Raw genomic sequence first — 27,725 nt, forward strand, 5'->3', positions numbered from 1 at the left:
TTTTATTTACATAGAGAAAACAATTTTACACAGCTTTACATAGCTGTCTCCTTCCTTCTGGTTTCATTTTACACAAGTATATTGTTTAGGAATTATTTTAGCAAAAATCTATAGGTAAGAAATTCTTAGTTTTTGTTTAGGTGAAACTAGTTGTACGTCTGGAAATATTTTGCCTTAATTCTTGAATCATATTTTACCTGGTATTTGAAAATGTGCCTAGCATTTTGAAGATATTATTCCACTATCTTCTAATGTTTATTGGTGATGAGAAGTCTGCAGTGAATATTGTCATCCTGTAAATGTTCTTTGGTCTTTAGTAACCTTTATGATACCTTTTTGGTTATTGATACTCTGAGTTTCAGAGCTAGTTGGTAGACTTGTTTTTATTTTTTCCACATTGGTTGACCTTTATTGAATTTGAGGATTCATTTAAGTTTACATCTATTCCATTTTATTAAATATTATTAATATAAAATATTGTCTCTTCCTCATAATCCTCGTTTTTTCAACTTGAAACTTCTTTCATGCAGATGTTTGAGCAATTAATTATATTTTCATTTCTAGACTTTGTTTTTTCAAATCTTCCTCTTCACTTTATATAATGGCCTATTCTTACTGGAAAAAAAATCCATTTCATTTTTATTTTTGAGCATTAAATATTACTGAATATCCTTTGGTGATTATCCTCTTATCTCTATTTTCTTCAGGTATACATTCCCCTTTTAATGTTTGGCATCTGATAACATTGCTTATAATTTTTTTCCATAATAATCATAATTTTAGTTTGTAAGTTTATCTTGCTTAGGAGTTTCACATGAGCCTTGGGGGTTGTAGTAGTATCTTCTTTATACAATTTTGTGGTTGCAAATGCCTGGGCTCTCTGAGGTTATTTTCCAAATGCTACAATGAAGCATAAAAAAGTAGAAACAATTGTCTACTGTGGAGTTTCCAGTGCCTTTAGGTAGAAGAATCCAGATAGAGGTCAGTGGGGGAGTTTATGGAAAATCATGCCCTTTCTTGGCAGCTATCAGATTTGTGTGATATTTCCTGTGTTTATTCTGTGAATCTAGAGAAAAGTATCTGCTCATATAATATGGAATCAAATTTGAAATTTTCACTGAACAAAATATCTGTTGCTAATACTTTAAACAAACAGCACATACTTAATTCTCTTAATGAATTTATGAAAATATTTAAAAAAACAAAGATTATGTCTATTTTCTAATGTTAATGTATATACAGAAAGGAGAAGAAGAAAACTTTGATGCATTGAACCTACATAACACAGCAGATGTTTGGACAAATATTACCTTATGTAATCCTCACAAACATCTTATCTCCATTGTACAGATGAAGTAAATGAGACTCAAAATGGTTTATCTATGATCATACAGCACTCAAAATCACTGGGATTCATATTCAACACTGTTTATCCAAGAATTAATTTTACTAGACCACACTGCTCTGATAATACATCATATAGGAGTATCTCTTTTCCTCAGTTTACACTCTGTGTTTGGTCTTAACTGAGGTACCTAGTTTCTAAACCAACAGGAAATATATTAGAAATGTTTGGAATTCCTAATTAAGGCAGGAGTTTTCTCATTGTGAATATCTGGTAAAATTTTTACCTGCTTCCTCCCAGTCTCCTGCCTCTTCTTTATTATCTTCAGGTTTGCCCTGAGGACCATAATTTGCAGATACCCTCTACCATGCTTTGGTCTAGCATTCCTGTGTGGCTGGGCGCCTCCTCATGATCGTTCCCTCAAAGTCTCAGTCCTTTTCTGAGCTTTATTACTACCCTATAGAGCTCTGACATGGACAAAATCCCTTATATGCCTTAATTTTACAGTGTTTAGCAGTTCTCTGAGTATCTGTGAAATAAGGAAAATTAATTTTTCATTTTAAACTCACTCAGCTCTCACACACTAAGCACTTTAGGAGTACCACTTACTATTTCAAATTGTTGTTGTAAAGACATGAAAGATTAACTTTAAGCCTAGAGTTTATATGTAGGAAAGAAAACAGAAAGGGACAGTCAGGAAAAATAACAATCGAACAATTAGAGAAGGAGAATACAGGGGGAAGTAAGAAATTCTGAAGCTATGGCATATGCTGCATCAGAGCCATTGTAAGTTTATATCAAATACTACTTTTCGTTAATCTGCTTACTGTGACTACCACAAATGACTCTAGTGCATAAGAATTGAGAAAGATAACTCTAATCAGTGGCCACAGTGAAATTAGTTTCAAAATGCATTGACAATTGGTAAAGTATAAAGATACAGCTTGAATATTTCTACATCCACCTGTCTATCTACCTACCAACCTATACACCTATTTATCATCTATCAATTATCCTTCAGTTCTAATTAAAATCCAATGCCAAATATAACTGTGATATTACATTGATTATTCTTCATACAAATTGTGATCACTTTATTATCATGGATAATTAAGAGTTAACACAAAAAGAGCTCCCTTCACATTCTGAATTTTGTATCTTTAATATATAAAATTTAAGAATAAATCATTTATGAGGAAAATACATCCTATAATTTTACCATAATTTTTAAAAAATATATACTGGTTCACATATGCTTCCTTTATTTCACCAATCATTATTACGTTATACAAATATTTGTTGAGAGTCTACTATGAATAGGGACATAATGGCATTTGAAGTAAGCAGTTTAGGGAGATTTTTGATCTTGTGCCTATTTAGCTATAAAGCATTGGTAAGTTGATTAGTTTGCAACGAATTTTAAACCTGCATATTGGGTGTGTCAAGACATGGGGAAAATTGGAATGGAGAATTGAGTTAGTAGTCAGATAATCCAAAGCAAAGACTTCCCCTTGAATGATCTATTAAATTGAGGTGAAACTATTTTACTAGAATTTTCTTTTTGATTGCCTCAATCTTTCGCTTCATACTGCATCTACAGACACAGGCTTGCTGATTAGTGTAAGGTTATATATGACACATTACGTTCATAACATCTAATATGAAGGATAATAGGCTGAAACATTCAGCCAGGTGGAATTAGATTTCACATGCAATACAGTTTCACTATTCCTTGTATTCTTCCAATTGTTCAGAATATTCACCTGATATTAAACTTTAGGGTATTAGATTTAACAGAAAACAGTGTATTTATGAATTTTCTTGAAGTATAGAAAGAAGTCACGATAATATGCAACATACTTCCCTTATATGTTTATAAAATAAAGTTACGGTAATTGCCTTTGACATTTTAAAAATATACACCAAATTAAATGGAACTGACAATATCACAGAAGAAGTTCCCAAGAAGTCTCATACATGGGCTGAACTCTATGCAGTTGTTATTTATATAGGGCAAAATGGTTGAGTATCTGTTTGATTCATATAATTTCACCTAACTTAACTATAAAGCCTTAGTTTCCAGACTTTGACTTCCTGGTTTTGTGAGGAGTAGTACTTTCTTGTATAATTACAGATGACGATCATTCCTCTTCATCTTACAAGAGTTAATAATAGGAACAAAAATATACCTGTCAGAAAACCTCTATGGTTTACAGCCTATTACAAATAAAGAACTGAGACCAAGCTAACAATTCTGAATTGCCTTTTTAAAGAGAGAACCATACACATTCCATTCAGTTGTCTGAAAGAAGAGCAGTCACTCCTTTTTGTTTTGGCTGGGAACATTTCAGTAATAACATTATCTGATATTGTTCAATCTGCAATCAATTACCAACCATCTTACTAGGCATCCAGTTTTTTATGAGCACTGTAGCCCATTAAGTAGTCAAACCAGGTGTGAGGACCAAGTTATTATTCTTCAAGTCAATGAGATAATGGCTTATGCAGGTTGACATAAGATGTACCACAAAATATTTATTATTTATCATGTATACATTAAGAAAGTAAAATCAGCATGGGATGATCTCAGGAAAGCAATACATATTTTTTTGGATTAGACACTGAAGTAAAGTGAATGTATGATAAATTGACAAATTAACATTGTCAATGTTATGAAAAATGATGTAGCAAAAAAAATTAAGATGTATTTTCATTTTTGATAAGGGGTTTTTCCTATTATCTGTTAACTTCTTGTGTCTTTAATCTGCAAAATTAAGCACTAGTGTTACAGAAGCCCAAAGTGAGGGAAACTACTCACTTTCAGAATATACATTAGAAGTTTTGCACCCAGATTTTTTGTCTCTTTTTTGTTAGTAGGCCTCTGTTAATAGAGTAGTAGTTGCAAACACATACGTGGGTTTGCCAGTAACAACTCACAATTTGTGCAAAGTTGAGTCTTCGAAACTGAGCAAATTTGCTCTCAATTTCCCGCCAGCGCTTGCTGAGCTGGATCTGAGTTGGCTCCACTGCCATTGCGGCCCCATCCTCAGACAAGCCCTCAGCTTGCCTACGCACTGCATTCAGCTCCTCTTTCTTCTTCTGCAATTCCCGATCAATTTCCTATTGAGCAAAACCAATACAGGGCCCAGGGCAGTTAGCTAACCATATCAACCGACTTGCAAGCAGCAAATACTTCTCTCAGAAATTTCAAAGGCTGTTGTCCCTTTATTGTCATCCTTTGAAGTTTACAAATATGAAAGGCATGACTGTCATCCTCGCTCAATAATCCAAATATTATTTCTGTTATCCTTTGAATGCTTGGTTTTAGACATTCTAATTAAGTAAATATTCAAATTGGTCTAACACTTTCTTTCTTCTAAATTCCTCTGGTGTCTTGGGATTTGAATCAATTTGGAGTGATAATTCATTATTTATTAGGGACCATCCATATAGAATATAATTTAGAGGGTAAATGAGTAAGTCATTTATTTCCTTTTTAAAGGTTTGAGGAACTCAACAAAGAACGAAGCAAAATAAAAAGTGTAAAATAACAGAAAAAACATATTTAGACAATAAGCAAATAAATCTATAGAGATTTAACACTGATGTGAGAAGATGTTCTGATGAAATGAATGTGCTAACATGAGTAAGAAGTCGTCCATATACCGATAAGTCATTAGTTCATCTGGAACAAAGATACACAAAGTCAATTACAATTTTACCAGAAAACACATCACATTTCTTAAATCATTTTACATAGTCTTAAAGTAAAACATTTTATTCATTCAACATTATGTCAACTGAATAACACTTAATACATTCACTGAAAACAACACACAATACAAGGAAATGCATCAAATCAAAGAGAACATTAATAGAAACAAGAACACCAACATTTTAAATATGATCTTCACAGGTTAAACTGTATAATAAAATCTGGTATTGACATTCTGAAACAACATTACCTTTATTTTCCTTTCATCTCTGGGTTCAGGTAGGCTGGCTAACTTTTTTTCAATGTCATCCAAGCATTTCAGGAGATCATCAGCCTGCCTCTTGTACTGATACCACTGATGAGAAATTTCTAGAGCCTTTTTTCTTCTTTGAGACCTCAAATCCTGTTCATGGTGCAGACATTATTAAAATATCAATATATATGTATAGTGCACTTCTGGCTGCAGTTATTTATCAAAATAAGTTGTGTCCCTCATCTTTTTGTACAACTTAGGTTAACTTCATATTTATATGCAAAATATACAAAGACTTAATTAAATTGTGTATTCATGAGGCAGGACCCATGTATAAGAAGCTAAGAAACCTGAATAACACACTTAAAGTATTTTCTCTTAGCATGTTCAAACTTGCTTAAAAATCTTGTCACATTTAATTGACTCTTAATGAGCTAATTGTTGTGTAGTTTATATGAAAGAGTGTAATATATGAATACAATTGACTTAACTAGATACAAACTCACAAACCTAGTGAGTTTGTATTTGACGTAAAATAGGTAAAATTCTAAAACGTATATTTTTAGCCTTGGGACTCATCAACAAAACTTTATGTACTCAACCAACATATATTCATATTTTTAGAAACGCCTACGTAAGAATTTCATAGGCCATTAATATTTGATTGTTAGAAATATAAAGCCATTTTAGTTGTCTTGTAAACTGTTCCAAGCTGTATGTGTAGAAGTGTCACCATTGTTCATATATTTGTGAACATAACTAACAAAAAATTATGTTAGACAAATGCTTCTCCTTCCAAGGCTTGCATAGCCAAATTTATCTTACTGTACCAAATCACGCTCTAAATGCAAAACAATTAACTGTTTGAAAAAAGAAAACAGCAAGTGCATGCTTTCAAATCAATGTGATAAGACTAATTTAATAAATCAACAATGGGGGAAATCAGTCATCATGCTCTTTGCGAGCACACACAATATCTTCTGTGATTAATAGAATTAGTCAAATGCCATTTTATAATTCATGGGAACATAAGCTCTGCATGCAGCTTTCATTTCTACAGAAATTAGCAATTAGGGGTTTATTCACAGGTTTAATTCAAGCTAAAAAAATTAAATATCAGAAAACTTCTAAAAATTTCATTGCATTGGAAAGTTTTGACCTTCTCTAAAATATTTCGTAAGGACCAGAATTCGAACCATTTGACAGGTTTAAAAAGTTATTGAATATGTTGGTATAGACTGGTTTGGCAAGTAGGGTTGATGACTTTGATTAATCACTTACAGCCTTTATTTGCAAGAATGACCTATATTTCATTATCAAGTTTGTTTAAAATTGGGAATTTAAAACTTGCTGTACTTTTCATTTTATGTTGAATTTTCAAACCTTCTGAGGAGTCAGATCGAATGCTGCTTTTTTCAAAGGTAACAAGATACAGCCACGTGAATTAGAGTTGAGCCATGCCTTATTTGTGACATAACTCACATCTTTGCCAAGAGAAAGGGCTTGGTGGTCATAAATCTGAAACATCTTTCATTTCCTAGGCACAAAGTGATGCATAATATGTAAAATATTTAGAGACGTCATGTAGATTTCTTTAGAGGAATGCCAGATAACCATTAAACACTGCTATTCAGTAGGACACATGCCATCGTACTACCAGTGTAGATACTTCTGAAAGCTTGCTCACAGTTGGAAGGGTGTGAGGTACATAGCGTTCCAATTTTCTAGACACATTACGGTGTGCTTTTGCACTCCCTTGAGGAAGAGGCCTTTTCTGTTTACTATATTTATCAGCAGTTACCTTCAGAACACCTGCTGGCCAATTAGATTTTCCTTGTGGATTCCTTGCAGGCACAATATTGTGTAATTACATTCTCAGCAGTGTTTATCTGGTTGACTATAAGGGGAAAGGTTTTATTCTCTTATTTGCATGTAGAAAGCAGACTCCATCTACCTAATAGGTGGACCGACCTTCATAACTACATAGCTCCAAAGAGTGATTTACAATGAAAAGCTCAGCAATGAACAGTATTAGAAAATCAGCCATGCATGCAAATAGTGATTATTGCAAAGCATATACAAAATAAAAGGTTCTTTCACAAAACTTTCTACTTGTCTAGTCTTGAGAACTTTCTAGATACTGTTATAGAAAAATTAAGTTTATCCTGCTCTTCCTGTACAATCCAGATGAGTCACGTGGGGACTTGAAGCCATATACTACACTGCTTAATATGAAAGTAGCAGTTCTTATTCAAAGGCAGTAAGATTATTTTTGAGGATTCCTATATAAATGAAATTTGACTTTTGTAGATAGTGAGTTGCAAAGAGTGACTTTCTTAAAGGCATAATAAAATTTTAAAAATAAATAAATGAAAAGAATCCAGGGCTTATTAAACAAGTATCAGGTTACCAAAAAATTGGACCTAATGCAAATAAAATCAATTAAGTAAAGAAAGTAGGAATAATGGATACATGTAGATTGGTTATTCTGGCAATTAGGCAGGTTTTTTTTAATATAAAGTAACTGATAAAAATAAAGCAGGCCGGGCGCGGTGGCTCAAGCCTGTAATCCCAGCACTTTGGGAGGCCGAGACGGGCGGATCACGAGGTCAGGAGATCGAGACCATCCTGACTAACACAGTGAAACCCCGTCTCTACTAAAAATACAAAAAAAAAACTAGCCGGGCGAGGTGGCGGGCGCCTGTAGTCCCAGCTACTCGGGAGGCTGAGGCGGGAGAATGGCGCAAACCCGGGAGGCGGAGCTTGCAGTGAGCTGAGATCCGGCCACTGCACTCCAGTCCGGGCGACAGAGCGAGACTTCGCCTCAAAAAAAAAAAAAAAAAAAAAAAAAAAAAAATAAAGCATAATAGAAGATTAAATATATAAGTACTATGAATGCAATTCCATCTTTCAAATATTACTTAGAAAAATCTGTCTTTAAAAAGCCATAATTTTTAAGCAACACATCTTTCAAAATCAACCACCACTCAAAAATGTTAAATAAAGCACACACGTTGAGCAGAAGAAGTGAATTTCTGATGACTAAGAGTCTTAAGCAGATTTTATTAATGCACAATATATTTTACCCTACATATTAAAATAAACCACAGGCAAGGGATATTATAATTTTAGCTCTAATACCTTGAGAGCATTATGTTTTGTCTGTAACAGCTGCTGTTTTATCTTTATTTCCTCTCGCTTTCTCTCATCTGTGATTCTTTGTTGTAAGTTGTCTCCTCTTTGCAACAATTCTTTTACAGTACCCTCATTGTCTTCATTCTGATTAAAAACAACAAGTACAGTCTTCATTTTGGTTTTTAAAAAGCTGTACATTGTTAACAGAGATAATAAGACATGTTATTTAAACACACACAAAAAATCTAATTTAAAACTTTCATGGAATGTTATAAGATACTGTGCTCATAGCCTTTCTTTTACATTTTGTACTTTTGGTTTTACAATTAGTTTCCTCCCATCTAGTTGTAAAGAACACATTTTTAGGGGCACCTGTAGAAAGATGGGGGAGTGTGGTACTTCATCATGTCAGACAAGTCATGAATTACTGTGAAAGCATTCTTTTAGCTTTTTTAGTGTAGCTCCAGAAATTAAAAAATTAGAGAAATGAGCTAATGTTTTTATAATGTTAACTGATCCATAAAGGAATACAGATGTGTATTTGTGACTGAGATAACAGCAAATCTGAAAATATTAACACACAACTACATGGAACTATTTTGTTTTAAATGTACACTAATTCCTATCTAATAATTACTGCTTCATTTCTGAAACCTACATGCCCAATAGGAGAAATATCAAGATATTAATAAAAATGATGTGTTAAATTACCATCAAATAATTACTAAAATATCTCATATATGCATGTTAATTTTAAATAAATATGATCAAATAACATTAAAATACGGATTGGAAAATGGCTTTAAACATTTTCAATGGGTATTTTGTTCCTTTAGACTGCAAGAACAATATCTTAATTTTCTTTACTTCGAAACAAAACGTTTTGAATAAATGCTGGTCTAATACAGTCACATATATGGCCATGTGATTTTTCACCTTTAGTTTTCTGTATTTCAACTCAGAATGTGAACACTTTATATCAAGTTGTCTCACCATGTAATGGTACTCAAGGTACACTGATGACATAAGGAAAGCAAACAATAAATTTCAAAACTCACATGTATTTATGTGTATTACAATTCAAGGAATTACATATTATATATTTAAATTTATAATGCATAAACTTCAACACACAACTGAGGACTTATTCATTTTGTATGGGGAATGGGATTATTTTTGTCAGAGACTGGTCAATAATCTAAAGAAATGTACAGCATAATATAGACACATTATATACTTATCATAATAAAGGCACATTATATACTTAAAGTCTGTGAAAGACTTCACTTATTTTAAAATGTACTGTAAAAGTCTGTAGCATTTGCTAGGACTGAGGACAAAAACAAAAACAAAACATTTAAAAAACCCACTTCACTTCTTTCCCTATACCAGTTGAGGGCTCTAGGGTAGTTGGTGGTCAGCCCAAGAGGTAAGCAGTACTTTTTTCATTTCGGTGCCCTCTGGTTTCTTCTTTGACCAAAAGTAGAGATTGTTGTAACTCAGCAACTTGGAAAGCCTCTTCTTTCTTTCCACAAGCTGAGTGAGCCACCAAACCCCATACATAGGGAGTACTGACTGAGGCAGCTCCAGGAAGTGGGAACTAAGATTGGTGGGAATAGTTCTCCTATTGCTTCACACTTATTACCTAAAATTTATATATTGCCTTCTGATGTCACTTTCAAGCACTGTCTGAGAAGACTCTAGCACTGATAAATGTAAAGGTTAAGAATGCCACAGAGGTGATGGCAGTGGAAGAGGGGAAAAACTGTGAAAAGGAGGATGAAGAGAGAAACAAAAGTCAGTTAATAAGGATGTGATATAAAAATATTCAAGCCAGAGAGAAATATAGTAGGTATTTTCAAATTAGTTGGGATTGAAGGAGAATATTCTGAGGCTGGGAATAGCCCACATGATCATATTTCTTTACTCCCATGAAATAAGCAGCATAAATTTATACAAATTTTAGACATATACTAACTAAACTATTTGGTAGCACAACTTTGTGTGAAATTGTAATAAATAATGTTCATATTATACATTATTCCCTCTTCATTGAAATAAATGTTATACTACCAAAAACATTGCTGATACAAAATGTCAGTCATCTATGATAGTTGAGTATTTTATTAAATGTTTAGTTTATTTTATGATTTGACTCCTTCTTCCAATTTCATTTTGCCCTTGATAAGTTCAAAAGTAGGACAGGTCAAAAGAAAATTGTTGAGCTATTTATTAGAAACCGTAAGTGCTCCTATATTACCATACCATAGTAACTCAGCATTCGTAATAAAAGGTCAACAAGAATACTCTACATTTATAAAAATCATTAGAATCATAAAATGTGTAAGATGTTTTCTGAAAATTCAGTTGGAGACTTGGGTTATGTAATTTCTTTCCAAATATTTATTTCCACTCCTAGTTCATTCACACTTTTATCACAACCAATTTACCATATCTTTATTGAAGTCTTCCTCTTTCAGATTCACCCCCTGCTGAATTTCAGCCTCCAGTGGTTCAAGCAATTTTTGTATATCTGAGTTAAACTGCTCCAATTCCTTCAAAGGAATGGAGGCCTAAAAAAAAAGATAGTGCTAATTTAAATCAAAATTACTTTTTATTAGAAACATAAACCAAAAGAAATACATTTATTCAACCTCCTGTTGCTAAACTAATCACATGCATTATGTTTCCATATTATGTTTTATGAAGGGTTTTGAAATACAACTGGAAAAGTACCTGAGGATGCAAATAAGGGGAAACATTTAACATCACCAGAGCTGAACATACATGCAAGATAGTACAATTCATCATTTGGTGATATCAACAACAGTCAATTTACAGATACATTTGAATGGGCTAATTTTTAATATTCTAAAGTCAAATTTGATCTTATTTTAAATATTCTGATATAAATATATTTGGTTAAATATGCCTCATCAGAAATTGCCTCATTCATCAAATAACAGTAAACTCAGGTAGAAATGCAGAATTGTCATCTTATCCCTAGAAAAACTACATGGCAATCTGCTCAGATGTTTTAAATGACATTTTTAGCATAGCACAATTGACAAGCATGCTCTTCTAAGACAAACAATGCCATTAGCTTGCCTTAGGAACAGTTTTGTTGGTGATGCAAATAATTTCAAATGAATGAACCTAATATATTTCACACAAAGAATCTATACTTTTCAACCTTGGAAACATCAAAGTTTCTTTACTTTTGAATTGATAATGACCATGATCTCAAAAAACGTTAAAATCCCTTGACTTTCTAAACAAAACCCTCGAAAAGGAGAGATAAGTGAAAAGACATGGAACATCAAATATATATTCAAAAAAGTGGGCAAGATTTAATTATTAAATTCTGTTAATAAAATACATTGATGCTCTCTCAACATTTATGCTGTATTTCTTTCCATTAAAACACTAGAAAATATTTTATATGTGATAGCTTTTGAAAACCCACAGACGACATACAGAAATCTGATTTGCTTTCAGAGCTAAAACTTTTTACTTTTGTAAAACCAATTCAGTAATGACCCCTGTGTCTTATGCCAGGACGATTACATTCACCAAGTTTGGTCCCCACCTACCCTTCCCCAGTCACATTCCCAGACAGAGGTTGAATTTTTATTAGATGGCAATTTCTTGTGAACAATACGGATAAGAGTAAAAGAAAAACTAAATATCTAAAGGTAATAATCTGTCACTACTGAAGAAGTGAATAATCAAATGCTATTCATGATGACATGATTCTCATATGCAACATAAATAACCACATATCTTCTAGGTACTTCTATAAACCCATGAAAGGATTTATGAGATAATTTTAAGTGACCTATTATGGTAACAGTTTTTAAAACCTAATGATCATTTGCCATTTGAAATATGAGTTACTTGAACCAATATAGATTGGTAGTGCTATAAACATGCTTAAAGTTTCAATTTCTGTATTATTAGCAATTATTGTACTTTAAAATCATACATTGTTTACATGGTAAAAGTAAGATTAACATCCTTCAGAATTATAACTGAATAATTATCAATTTGGTAATATTTTGTTATTAAATGGTTGTTCACATTTGCTAATATTTAATGAAAGCAACTGTTCTATGTGATTTTGTGAATACATAATGATTAATAACGCTTAAAATAACTTCTATTGTGTACTTGGATGTCAGAAGAACATAGGTCTATTTGCACTCAGATTTACTGTTTTATTCCACTGCTTCTTCTCTAGCTTTTCCCTCCATGAATTTAACTTCTATGAATTTAAGATGCAATTTTCTATGAATTTAACAATATTTTATATGTTCCAAATCTTCACCCTAAGCTGTTATCTCACTTTTGAATTCCCATCTAGACCCCCCAATAGCCAGCTGAATTTTCACTTGAAGTTTGGCATTTGTAGTATGGAGTTCATTATCTTTTCCCCAAACTACTTACAATACTAACTTCCCTAGTTCTGTTAATAGAAGACCATTTCTCTCAGTCATTCAGGTGTAAAACGTAAGTCATGTTATTTTTGAATATCTCACTCTAATGTCTAACAAATATCAAGTAAGAGTCTATTGACTTGTTATGATCCACTTGCTTTGGAGGCTCCATCGTTGTTCCTGGTCCTCACACAAAACTAAAGCAATAAGCTTTGAACAGATGTAAAATCTCCTTTCAGTCAAACCAGTTCCAGCCTGTGCCCAATGATCAGCTTACTATGTTTCAAAAACCTTTCTTTCATTATGCTATTTATTTGCTGAAGAACCTTCTGCATCTACTGAGTATAAATAGAATAAAGTCCGAACTCCAGCACAGCAGTCAAAGCTTCCCCTAATCTTGCCCCAAAGACTTTCCAGCCTTATTTAAGTGTTCCTAATATAGACCTTTTTTGCGGGTCATTTGGTGATCTTCTGTTACGCCTCCTTCAATGCCCTTAGAATACTTTTCATCTTCTGGTGAAGAACATAAACTTCTGTATGAGAATGCATGGATTGAATCTGGGCTCTACCATTTACTAGCTGAGGGAATTTAGACAAGTTATTTATCCTCATTGAACCTCAGTTTCTTCATAACATGGAGATAAGATGAATATCTACCTCATAGGGCTGTTACTAAGATCAACTATGTTAGAATGGTGTCTGGTATATAATAAAAGCTTAATAAATGTTGACTATTATTTTCTCTCAAAATTCTATGCATTCATCCAATATAAATACATGCTCTATAAATCTTGGGTCTTATTTGTTTCCTCTCAAAATCCTAATCATCCATTGGCTCAGTTCAAACTCTTCCTCCCTTGAAATCTATAGTTTTAAAGAATAAAATAAATGCTTATTGATATAATGAGTCTTTATTTTACCAAGGAATTTGACGAAATCATAACATTGTAATGGTGAACATGGAGGATTTTTAGATTCCAGTTTGGTAGAGTTACATAATTCTGAAGAACAAAACTACTGATTAATTTATCTGCGGCAATATAGAAAGTGGTATCATGGCCTTGCATTTAGTTTACAGTGTGCAGGTTTTTTTTTTTTTTTTTTTTTTTTAAATCAGGAATTATTTGGAGACAGAAAAGGCATACAACAGGTACAGTGAGTGGGGTGTGTTGCCTAGACATCCTATGGAGTTGAGTTTCTCACGTTCAACCTAAAGCCATTCCTGGTACATAGTAAATATTCATAAGTAAATGTTTCCTGAAAAAATAAGTGAACAAAAGACTAATAATTGAGAGCCAAAATAGACATTTCAAGGAGCTTTTATAGTGACATGGAATTTTAAATAACACAATTTCCATGTAGAAATTTCAAAAGACCTGACTGGTTAGCATTATATGAGTATGTATGTTAACTGCTGCCCAAATACTAAGGAACATGATACCACCAGGTAAACATAAAAAAGGGGAAAGATGTAAAAAGAGCTTTGGGAGAGACTACCCAAAAATGAATAACTAATTATTCGGGCAAGATAATGGTAACTTAGACTCCTTTAGTTCAATGTGTAGGATCTAGATTTTTCAATAAAAGACTACCGTGCATTTTGTTAAAAAAAAATTATGAAGATTAAGAATTTGAGTAATTTTTTTTTATTATTATACTTTAAGTTCTAGGGTACATGTGCATAACGTGCAGGTTTGTTACATATGTATACTTATGCCATGTTGGTGTGCTGCACCCATCAACTCGTCAGCACCCATCAATTCATCATTTATATCATTTTATTTTGTGTGGTTTCAAAGTGATTAACTAAAATCAGTGGGCAAAAATTATTTGGAACCTAAATTTTAGGCTTATATAAGAACATCTGATTAGGATTGCAATTTTTTAAAAACACACTGATTTTAAAGTAATGCTAAATGTTTGTAAGCAGAGACTAGATAATGATGCATTCAGTCACATTTTAGGAACAAAATCCTTTTCACACAGATACTTTCTTAAAATTTTATAACCTTACAGTAAGTTATTGTCTCTAAATTCAAGTAGAACTTTTATAGTAGTGCAGCTCAACAGAAATATAATACAAGCCATATACATGTAATTTTAAATATTCTAGTTGCCATAGTAAAAATAAAAAAGGGATAAAATTAATTTTAATTTTATTTCACTGAGATGTCCAAATTATCATATAAACTCATAATCAATATAAAAATATGAATATTTCACACTTTTTTATATTGTCTTCGAAACCCACACATATTTTACACTTATTTATACATCTTAACTTGGAGTAACCAAATTTCTAAAGCTCAGTGGCCACATGTGGTTCGTGACCACCTTATTGGGCAGTCTAGAGATTTATTAACCATTATAACATTGAAAAGAACTAATAGCTCATAATTACTACGAATAAAATAGTGATGTTTTGTTTATAACTTGTGGTGAATGTGGATTATTCTTACAGTATCAGTCTTATTATCTTGCATTATGTTTTCTGAGTGAAATTTTCAGGCAGTCCTCGGGGTATAGGAAAAATTATGGGAGTGGGATTGACCCGTTATTTCAGGAGTTTCTTTTCTCATTTATATGTATCTTAGTTTGTGTTGCACTACTTTCTTATAGACATTAATATAACACTATTTGGCTTTCAAAGATATATGCCTTGTCTCTCTAAATAAATTTTCCATCCTTAAAGTTGGCAATATGTCTTATACTACTCTACTTTCCAGTGAAAACACTGCCTTTTATTTTATACAGAAAAAGGTGCTTATTATATCAATCAGTAGTTTTAGAACTACCTATATTTAATTAACCAGTGACCAATTTTATAACCAAAATAAGTTTATCAAACCAATTATTTTAGCTATGTTATTGGCAGGATAGCACCAGCCATTTGACAGCCATATGATTAATAGTCTTTGGACACAAAGCGTTGAAAAATAATTCATTGCTTTTCTTAAGAGTTTACTAGTTCAGCATTAGGTTATGCCCGTTCTAAAATAGGAAACACTTTCCCACCCAATTAAAATTTTACATGTCATTCCTTGGTCTTTACTGTCTTTGTAACTTGGAATTCTTATGCAACTTTATAAAGGAAATATATAATAAGAGAGCATTTATAATTTAACAGCTCATTCTTGAGTCACCAAATTTTAAAACACAAAGTATATCATGCCTGCTTTTCAATTCAGAATTATGATAAATTGTCTAAAAGAGTTGAAAGCAATGGCTGATAAATCATCTTAATTATTGGGTAAGTTACTTCTACTGACTTTAAAGGAAATAGATGACCACAAAATAACTAGAATCACAATTAAATCACACAATGTTAGACAGTGCACACAAAATAGGTTTTAGTTATATAGAAAATGATCAAACAAAAGTTATAATATTGTATGAGACAGTATATACCAGCATAGGTTCTGGACACTTTGATTTTTTACTTACCTTTTAAGAGCTTTAGCATGACTGTGCAGTCATACAAAATACATATAAATTAGAACACAGGGAAGTATAATAAATGGGTCAATGGACACATAAAGAAGAGACAGAGAAACTGAGAAAGACAACACTTTGTTTTCCTTGATTTTTTAATGTTTCAAATTGCTTAACAACTATTAATTGTGCTTTGTTGGATTACTTAAGGATTAATGAAATTTAAGGCTCTGTTGAAGTTTTGGCATTAAAGCTGACTTTTATAACAAGTTAACAAAGAATAACAGACTGAAGAAAAGCAAGATCAATTACAAACTGATTCATTGTAAATTGAAAGCATTCAAAATTACTCAGATACACTTTATTAGTTTTAAAATGGAAGCTTTCCTTGGTTAAATATTACTTTGGCATGCATAGATACACTAGCATAATAATGACTGTGTTTACACAGACAGCAAGTAAACATTTGTTAATCTGGACTATGGACTCTTAATAATCATGATAAGTTACCACTATATTCAAATCACACTAAAACCTAAATTGAAAATAAATAATCCAAGTGCTACAGACTGGTTTAAAATTGCTTCAAATCCATCAGTGTCCTTTTTCCATTCTGCAGCTTTGAAAATTTATTTATCATTACAATATTGATATAGAAAAATAAGAATTCATGGAAACCAACATGAAAAATTTCAAGGACAAGCAACACCCTATAGTACAGAAAAGACAGACTACTGATATGATATGAAGAGTTATTTCACATCATTCTATCTGCAGAGGAAAAGAACTTACAAAAATATATAAAAGTATTGGAAAGATACTACATCTATTAGAAGAAAGTTTATTTAAAATATGGTTTATAAACTTATTTATTCTATTATTTTAAAGTTATTAGAGCAGACTACAAGAAAATGTAAGAAATATTATTTTTAAGATTAAATAAATTGACTCCAAATAGTGACACTTCATTGATTGCATTCTTTTGAGAAAAGATAAAGTACTGGTCTACCTTTAACGCTTTGGTGATAAAAATGTGAAAATGTGACTAATTTGTGAGGCTAATTAGAGGATATTGCCCAGTAGATTTCAACTGATTTTGTATTGATGAGATTAATTTCATGCTTGCACATTTTAAAATTGGATGCAAAATATATTCATGGGTCAAGAACCTACTGCCTACTGTCTACCTTTTATAAAGTTTAACTTAGAATAGTTATCTATTTCACAATTACATGAGTTTTTGGAGTAGGAAATGAATTAAAAGAGGAAAACATTTAACTCTAAAATATATAGGGGAGATAAATAAAAAGGAAAAACATAACACTTTAAGCAATTTTGTATTTTAAACTTTCTTTTGATTTACTTAGGTTGTTTTCCTATTTCTTCCATTCCCCCTTCCTTCTTCCATTTCTTCCTCCCTGCCAACTTTTGTTGTTCTCATTTTTAATACAAAAAGTGTAACAAAATCACTGTATTTGCAGTGAAACTGAGTATGTTCACACTAACGCATAGTAGACCAACAAATAATATTTGATGACATAGAGGCAGTAAACTATGCTGAGTCAGTATACTGAAGTGGACAAAGCGATGGACTGAGATCTAATATTTTCTAACCAGACTGTCTAACTGTGAGAACTTGGGCAACTCACTGACTCTCTCATAACCTCCTATAAATATCTGAAAGTCTCTGGTACAAAGCAAAATTGCTTTTCATCTACTGACATTGATCAGGGGATTAATTTTCCTTTACCAAAGGAGAACAATCAAGATTCACCAAATAGCTTTAATTATTTCAAATGTTATGCTAACAAGACCCAGATAATTTTATCAAATGACACTGCTCACCAAATTCAATTACACATCTACTTTAAAAATATTTTACATGATTACCAAAGGGATTTATTCGCAAAGTTTCAATGGAATTAACCTTGTTATACAGATAACCAATTACACATGTGGAAAAATAGGCTAGCATAAAAATTATGTTGTTAGGTTCATATTTTTCTTATTCATGGTAGTAAAATAAAATTTGCAGATATTATATAGTTTGAAACAGTGATCTGTTACTATTACCTGAAGATATTAGCTGTAAATATTACATATTTAATACTCTACAAATTATGCAATATTTACAAGTCTTCACCTCAGTTTTCATCTATTTTTATAGAAAATTGTACTAAAATGAATATTTATATACCTACAATGTACCTACAAAAATTTAAAAAATTAAATTAAAAGAATATATATAAGAATACTGTGCCAACCTACAAAAATTAAAAAAGTAAAAGACTATATATAGCAAGAATACTGTGCCAATTAACAAACAATATTATTTTCCATCATAGAAGGTGTTAAGTTATAAGAGATTGTGAAATATCAATATATTTGGATTGACAAATCTGACTACAGAAAATTAAGCTTTAGTTAAAATTTTTCAATCCAATAAATCTTCATTTGACCTTCTAGATCATATTTATAAAATGCATCATTTATTTCCCACTGAAGTTTAGGAGAGCCAAAATAATTAAATTACTGTTTAACTATTTTCCATATATAGAACCATATTTTAAGACAGATTAGGCCCAATCATGTGTTTCTTTTACTTGATATATTCTACATTACATGGGAAAGTCACTGACTCTCTCATAGCCTCCTATAAACTCATGAAACTCTCTCATCCAAAGAATGATTACTTTTATATCTTCTGACACTGATTGGAAGTAAAAAAGAAAACTTGATAATTTATAATTATTACAGCAATTAAACAATGAATATTTATTTGATGCTCAATTGTCCAAATTTCATACTAATTTCATGCTACATGAATAGTGATTTTCAAGGCCCATATGGAAATTAAAGAACATATGCTACATATATCCTATACCAAATAAGTCTTAGTAAAGGATGAAAGTCAGAGAGAAAATAAGTTCACTTTTTTCTGGTTAGTACCAATTTCAGAATAAATAATTTAACATTTCAGCTCCTTAGAACAGTGAAGTATATCTAAATCTCTAGAAAAATACAATCTAAACAAATTTTATGTATAAATTACATAGTATTTTATAACAAGTAAAATAATTGCCTTTATTAATAGGACATACCTAAAGTTTGTTTAGTCAAAATTATTCTGCAGCTAAGTATTACAACAATAAAAATATAACTTGATGCATATTTTATTATTGAAATTTATTTTTTTTTTATTTTTGAGATGGAGTCTCACTCTGTCGGCCAGGCTGGGGTGCAGTGTCGTGATCTCAGCTCACTGCAACCTCCGTCTCCTGGGTTCAAGCAATTTCCCTCCTCAGCCTCCCGAGTAGCAGGGATTACAAGGCACCCACCACCACGCCCGGCTATTTTTGTATTTTTAGTAGAGAGGGGATTTTGCCATGTTGGCCACTTTGGTCCTGAACTCCTGATCTGCCTGCCTTGGCCTCCCAAAGTGTTGGGATTACAAGCGTGAGCCACCACACCAGGCCTATTATTGGAATTTATATGCAGGCTTTCCTACTCAGAGTTAAATTCTGAGTCACTTTTGAGTTTATTATCTTCTTGGGTCTCATAGGTTTATGCTGAATTGTTACCTCCTCTGTGTTGCTGGAGTGGCTGCTAAATTCACTTACCAGGCACTCGCTCTCAATCTAGTATCCATGAACACATCTTGCCCTACCATTAAACAGTAAGCTCCTTGAATCCATCGTATCTTACCTAGCAATAGATCCCCCACACTAGTAAACACTGTTATCAGAAAATAATATATGGTTAGTGAGAATTCATCCTGATTAATCCCTTTTCTCAAGTCTTCTCTCATTAGTGCTTTTAGACATAGCTCAACTAGCCTCACTCCCAAATTGCTGACTCCCTTTCTCCAACTTGACTTCTAGAGGAATGGAAAGGGGTACAACTGTCATAATCAATCTGAAAAACTAATCAGTTTATTTTTGTCTTCCCATGCCCCTTCCTATACTTCTGTCTCCTATCAGCTTATTTTTCTGATGGTATCCCCTTGCCCTCAGCCATGCCACTGTGCTCAGATGCCCTAAAACAGAGACAGTTGAGACAAGGAGTCTCACCTCATTGATTTTATCAGTTTTACTCAGGGTTCTAATACTATCTCTGATTCACTGTTATAATTCTGATCCTCCCCAATAAAACTGCCATTTCCTCACATCGATTTCACATAGATGAGGAAAAAATACGCTTTTTTCAAAGTCATCAGATACTCTTAGGTAACCTCGATAAAATGGAAATAAGCAGCATCTTTATGTATTTTAAGGGGCGTATTTGGGACAAACAGAACTCCCTAGTACATCTTAAATTCATCCACCTGATTATCTTTAAGGCTGGTCCTTGCCATGAAAATAGCAAAGACATGATTTTCTGACTCCAGTCGATTACAGCAGAGACCATGGGAAATCAGCTATTCTTTCATTTTTTTCCGTCAGTTTTTGTCTCAACCCTCCAAATTTGGCAATTCAAGTCTAATATACATAACGATGGAAATAACTATTGATATTATTTTTAACCATTTCATATCTATACACTGATTAATAGATTTTAAATATATGTTTTTACATATATTACATCATTTGATCCTCATTACAATCTTTAGATTAAAATAAAACAGGCATCATCTCCCTAATTTTGTAGCTAGAAATGAGGCTCTGAGAGGTAAAGGGGCAAATTCAAAATCACCAAGTAGTAATGTGTTCAGCTAGTACTCAAAGCAGGTCTTGTGGCTTCAAGTTAAGTAATTTTTGCTCGCACCATAATGCTCCTCATTGAGGGCCAAAATTAACATTACAGAGAGTTGCACTTGGACAATCAAGTCCTCAGCCAATCTGAACTGAGGATCCCTTCATTCATTGCTTTCTGGGCTTTGGAATTCCTTGTCATGAACAGTCCTTGCAGGAGACAAGGGAGTATACCTTTGTATTCTTCACCAAATGGTAAATCTAATGTCAGTGAATTTTCAGGGTAAGTTATTTCTCTATTCAACGGCCCTTTATAGTTACGTTCTAAAGGTTATACTGAAATTAGTCATTACAATGAGTCTATGATCTACTCGTGTTCAATCCCAATCTACTTTATTATAATTTTTATCACCATAGTTTTTTCTTCCAGGTTACTCTTCCATGAAACTCAGACATAGACTCAACCATAAAAAAGTCACATTCTGGCCGGGCGCGGTGGCTCAAGCCTGTAATCCCAGCCCTTTGGGAGGCCGAGACGGGCGAATCACGAGGTCAAGAGATCGAGACCATCCTGGCTAATACGGTGAAACCCCGTCTCTACTAAAAAATACAAAAAAGTAGCCAGGCGAGGTGGCGGGCGTTTGTAGTCCCAGCTACTCGGCAGGCTGAGGCAGGAGAATGGCGTAAACCCGGGAGGCGGAGCTTGCAGTGAGCTGAGATCACGCCACTGCACTCCAACCTGGGCGACAGAGCGAGACTCCGTCTCAAAAAAAAAAAAAAAAAAAAAAAAAAAAAAGGTCATATTCTAACCTAATATTATCTGTATAACCCCTACTATAAAGAAGCTTGATTTTGAGATCAAAGGCTACCCCCTAAAAATTCCAGCACTTTCAGCACTTCTCTACTCTAAAAGTAAACACACACAAGACATTAAATGTTTTAAATGACTTATTGTCATCAACAAAAGATTACTGAATAGTCAAATTTTAGAACAAGCAGGAATTTATGAACTAATCTAATCTAGAAATTTAAAACCATGTTCTATGAGCATAACTTAAACTTCCTGAATTCAGTTATAGGAAGGAGAAAGAGAAAATGGCAGATATTCCCCCCATCTAGTAACTATTATTTTCCAATTTATTAATTTTATTTTAAATATTATTTTAATATTAAATATTATTTAAATTTAATAATATTTTATTTTAACTAATAGTATTTTGGGCACGATAGTTTTGCTTTTAAAAATTGTTAATCTATTTTAACTTCCTCATCTTACAAACAATGAAATGGATATGCAGAGAAATTACATGTTCTGCCTACTACTGAAAAAGGCCTAAAATGCAATCTTCTATATCCATTGTTTTCTCTGCTGAGATTACCACCTTCTAAATCTATTGTTCTCTCTGCTGAGATTATCTCACCATTATTTGAACATCCTCATGAAGATGAATTAGTGTTAACGATATTTTATGATTATACTAAGTATTCGTTTCTGTTTGTAAACATATATTTCTTAAGCAAGGATCTTTACACCCTTGTATCTTCTCACCACAATCTCTAGCACAATGGAAGCTCAATTCCATTAGCTGATGCAATGAATATTTAAGCAAAGTGTCACATATGCTTTATTCCTGTGTTTTTCATTTCATCATGATAATAGAGCATAATTATCTCTTCAGAACCCTAAAATGGGGTCAGTATTACACTCAGTTGCCTTTAACTAATTTAGACAAAAAAGAATACTTTGAAAAGTACACATGTGATTATTTTGTTAATTAATACATAATTGAAAATATTGGGCCGGGCACAGTGGTTCATGCTTGTAATCCCAGCACTTTGGGAGGCTGAGGCGGGTGGATCACTTGAGGTCAGGAGTTTGAGACCAGCCTGGCCAACATGGTGAAACCCCATCTCTACTAAAACTACAAAAATTACCCAGGTGTCGTGTCGCCTGCCTGTAATCCCAGCTACTTGGGACGCTGAGGCAGGAGAATCATTTGATCCCAGAAGGCAGAGGTTGCAGTGAGCTGAGGTTATGCCACTGCACTCCAGCCTGGGCAACAGAGTCTCCACCTCAGAAAATAATAATAATAATAAATGAATATTCATTTGAAATTTCTTATGCCTTGCGCTGGTAGGGAAAATGAAATAAGTACATCGAGTGGCTCACTTTATGCATGATTTCCAAAAGTATACTTACAAATTCATGCAGAATGTGAAATGAAAACTCACAAACTTGTCTTGGTCACAAACTTGTATTGGCTGGGTCTGTCACGTCTATGGTGGAGAGCAAATGCTACCCATTTTTTAATACCTGTGAATCACAATCTTGTAACACAATTTATCCAAAGATAATACCTTGTTTTCTCTTAAATATTCTATAGCTTAGTGATTTATTAAAATGTGCATGTGTGTGTCTACATCTTAGTAATGAAGTTGTATCATTTTTTAATGATTGAAATAAAGTTCAATTGATTATTTAGTTATTACATAAGCCACTGATATCTTCAGAAATAAAAAACAATTGTCTTTGTAAGTAACAGTAAATTCTTTCAAAACTATACTCTGATCAATTTTAAGAGCCTGTCACATTTTTTTGCAGGTGATAATGACTGACTCAAATATATATATTTGTGACAGTTAACTACTTAGTTCTCTCGTGCTGTCTATCTCCATATGCAGAGAATATAGCCTTTTAAAAGTCAACCGTATAAGGTCTCTATGTATGGAGAGAGAGAGAGAGTGGAAGAGAACTAAGTAGTTAACTATTAAAAATAATTTGCAATGAACTAAGGTAAACTAACAACTTTTTAGTTTGGGAAGGCGAATTTTGAAGGGTAACTGTGTCTCATGCACATAAACTAAACTACTTAGAATTTATCGTATCACATTTCATTTATTTTGAAAACTGCTTTAAATATGTACTATTATATAACATGATGATACACTGTAATGCTTTAGAAAGTGTAGCAATTGTGAAACCATGCTATTACTGGTTGCTTATATCTATCAAAATATTTTTTGAACATGTTCTTCTATTTTTCCAGGAATCAACACTTACCTGACATATTACATATTTTCTCATAAATACTCCAATGTTTTCTCATTTCAGATTATTTCTAACAATTATCTATACACCTAAATACATATATTGATTTTATAACTTTTTATATTTGAAAGCATATCACATATATTAAAAATATATCAAACTACAGTACATAAATTTCTAGGTAATTACTTGCATTTCAAATCTTCCCAAAGAGTTGAAATTCTTTAACACTGTATTTATACATTTTTGCAAACTACTTACTAAATAAGACTTTGTCTTCATCAAATCATACAAATATAAAGTCTATCATGCAAAAGTTCCATATTCCCTGGTTCTTCTTAAACAGTATATAAATAGGCATATAAAATTACAAAAATCAGGATATATAAGCTTTGCAATGATTTGTTTTCATGGCTTGATCATTTCATTATAGCCTTATGAATTCTGTCACAGTGTCTGCAACTAGCAAAAGCAAGTTAAATATACACACTTGCACAATCAGTAAAGAGGTACAAACACCCTAGATCATGCAGAAGATATACAAGGCCTCATTTTGGATGTTTGATCCACATGACATGCAAGCAATATTGTATCAGTAGTGCTTTTGGCAAAATCTATAGGTAGGGCTTTCTTTTGATGGATGACTTGTGTGCTTTTGGTTTTATTTATTTATTGTTTTGGCCTTCAGCATGCTATTTGTTGTTTTTTTCTGTAGGTGACCCCTGAAAGTACGTATGTAAACTGCAGTGTAGAATGCAGTTCTAGAATATCTGTGCAGAAAAACATGAAAGAGAGAGAGACAGAGACAGAGAGAGAGAGACAGACAGACAGAGAGACAGAGAGAGAGAGAGAGAGACGGTTTTATCTCCCATTATAGTCAGTGGTAAAATTTCCTTAAATACATTTTGGCCTTCACTTTCCTTTTGAAAACCTTGCTATGGGGTCTACTCGCCCCTTTGAGAGTACTGCACAACCTTCGCAAGACATCATTTAGCACTAGTTTCCACCTTGGAGTAGATCTTCCTACCTTTCCAGTCTTAATTCTGTGGGAAATGGCTGCAAATCGATGGTTGAGCTCTGAGATTTGGGGCTCTACTAATTTCCTGCAGTGGTCACCGCGGTTTGCCATCAAGTTTGCTGCTTGGTCACGTGTAGAGTCCACTTTTGGGCGTATGTCATTCAGTTCTGCCTTTAAACGCTATATTCCATGAGCAAGAGATAGGACTTGAAGTTAGTAATTAATGAAAGTCAAGATAGAAATAGAGAGTGAAACAGAGCGAGTGAGCCAGAGAGAGTGAGAAAGAGAGAGAGAGAAAGTAAGAAAATGAGAGCAAGCACATGCAGAAAATAGAAAGGGAGATAAAACCACGATTTCCATAAAACAGAAGTAAAATGAAAATACATGTGATTTCAGAAAAATAGATCACTGCCCTTAAGTTTGATGCATGTCTATTTAAAACGTTTATTTAGTCTGAGGAAGGACAGGGATGTTTTCTTATGTTTTGCAACTATCATAATGTATTCTATTTAGTCTTATTTTATTATATCGTTACTGAATTTAATAGTTGTGGAATAAACTAAGTATGTGCTCAGGAGGGCAGGTAGCTGAAGAACACTTTTCTATTCCTTCCTGGTACTTTCAAGTTCCTCTCTGTTTATTACATTGAGTGTCATAAGAAAAAATGTGATTTTCTAACACACACAAATTTTGTGTCACATACAGAGGTACTGAGGAATGTTCTTCCTGACCTGCCGGGTCACAGACGTTGTAAGTTAAATAACTCAGACCCTATTATTCAAAAAGCTTTGAAGGAATTTCACCATAAGATGACATCTCTGACTATATATCAAGGGACAATGAAGAGCACAATACAGATCCACATCAAAATAAGCTTCACACAATAGCATAAATGTGTTTTGGGGATAACCTGGAATGCATTTATAGTTTTTCATTAAAATATATTGTAATCTGTGGAAAAATATGAAAATATCAGAGGCATAAAAATGAACTGCATAGAAAGAAACATCTTTTTTGAGTTTTCTTTAAATAGTAAACAACTAATCAATAAATTTATCAAACATTTCAGCAAAACAAAATACAAAAATTTATTTAAAAGAGAGCTGTTAAAATTCAACTCTACCTATTTACTTGGGAAAGGAGACATCATCAAACAGAAACAATGTAGTATCAATAAGGTATATGTGCATATTATACCTCTCATACCCTTTTATCAGAATCATTTTTTAAACAAAAGATGATTAAGTTGCCCTTGAAAAAGAAGACAGGGCTTCCTAACAATCAGTTTTGATACTAAAACAAAGAACCCAAAGCCTTGTTTACATGTAGTGAAAAATGAAAACCTCAGTTTTACATAAGCCCAACATTAAGACTAATTACCAAGATTTGGATATGGCTCAGGCCAAAAAAAAAAAACAAAACAGCTGATTGGATTTCAGGTGTTGATTCAGATAGGCTGAATGAATGATGGTGTCAGATTGTTCTTTGTGTTAGACACAAGAATGTAGTACCACCATTGACATAGGCAGAAATTTGCAATATGATTTCAAAATAAATCTTGGAATCTCCTTCTGAATGGAGTTTACATTGGGTATAATTAACTGAGTGATGGATATGACAAATACCCAGATTACAGAACTCTTCAAAATCATTAATTTCCATTCAAAGGGGGAAGAAAGGAAAAAGGGAAAGATAAAAGAAGGAAGAAAGGATTGTTTTACTCTTATTAAGACGTCCTTAGTATCTTTTAGGACAAACACGATTGAAGTAATTGTTGTACAATTTGAACGTTACTTTTCATATTTTATTTGCTACCTTTAGCACGTCTTCTTTTTGCTGGGGTTTCTTTTTCTCTGATTCATCCAAAAGTGTGTCAGCCTGAATGATCCACTTTGTGATATGGTCCACATTCTGGTCAAAAGTTTCCATGTGTTTCTGGTATTCCTTAATTGTACAGAGATATACCATGGCATTATTGGTTAGACAATATTCTTAAAGAATTTTTCCTATGTTCTAAAATTTTTAAAAGACAACAATACAGTTTCATTCAGATTAGTTTTAAGTGGCATTTTTATATAGAATATTGCTGAAATATAAATAAAATATATTAAAATATTTGTTATAGATATTGAATTAAGAGCCAGCATATATGTGGACTTGAGAAATTTTCAAACACAAAATTATCACTGGTCACTTATATATATTTTTCTCGTGACAGAGAAGGGTGTAAAAGCTTCTAGCCTTTTCTCTTACCAACAAAAGATTTAACCACTCTTCTGCTCTTGAGGTGACAGCTATCCAGTTACTATTCAGAAGACTGAGTTTATCTTCCACCAATGTCTCCTTCTTGCCCAAAACTGTTTTCAAGGCCTCTCCTACCTCTGTGATACTCTTCAGATGCACCTTCTGCTTCTCAATCTCTTTTTGAGTAGCCTGTGAAAAGGATAGCATTGACCTTCAAGTAATATATTGCAGTCTTAAGATTTAATGCTTATGAAATGGCATTCTCTATGGTTACTATGATTTTGCAAGGTTTTAAACCTATAACTATGTATTAATGAATCATGAAAACCATACCATATATATTGCAGCTTCATTATTGGGTAACTATGAACATATATATGTACATAAGCATAATTCATGTCTTATTT

The 27,725-nt window shown here is 32.8% G+C and overlaps 1 protein-coding gene across 3 annotated transcripts in view; it reads right to left on the reverse strand.

Annotated features, from left to right (window-relative positions):
• The window catches only part of DMD (dystrophin), a 2,245,117-nt gene that overhangs the window by 1,322,665 nt on the left and 894,727 nt on the right, over positions 1-27,725 (reverse strand). For all 3 annotated transcript variants that reach the window (XM_030933724.1, XM_030933725.1, XM_030933726.1), the window contains 7 exons: positions 27,328-27,507; positions 26,890-27,018; positions 25,084-25,254; positions 10,899-11,021; positions 8,455-8,592; positions 5,311-5,463; positions 4,283-4,465 (listed from right to left, as the gene is read on the reverse strand). In XM_030933724.1, the coding sequence (XP_030789584.1) occupies positions 4,283-4,465; positions 5,311-5,463; positions 8,455-8,592; positions 10,899-11,021; positions 25,084-25,254; positions 26,890-27,018; positions 27,328-27,507 (1,077 nt within the window). The remainder of the gene's footprint in view (positions 1-4,282; positions 4,466-5,310; positions 5,464-8,454; positions 8,593-10,898; positions 11,022-25,083; positions 25,255-26,889; positions 27,019-27,327; positions 27,508-27,725) is intronic.

This window comes from Rhinopithecus roxellana, chromosome 7, assembly GCF_007565055.1.
Source record: "Rhinopithecus roxellana isolate Shanxi Qingling chromosome 7, ASM756505v1, whole genome shotgun sequence".
Lineage (NCBI taxonomy): Eukaryota > Metazoa > Chordata > Mammalia > Primates > Cercopithecidae > Rhinopithecus > Rhinopithecus roxellana.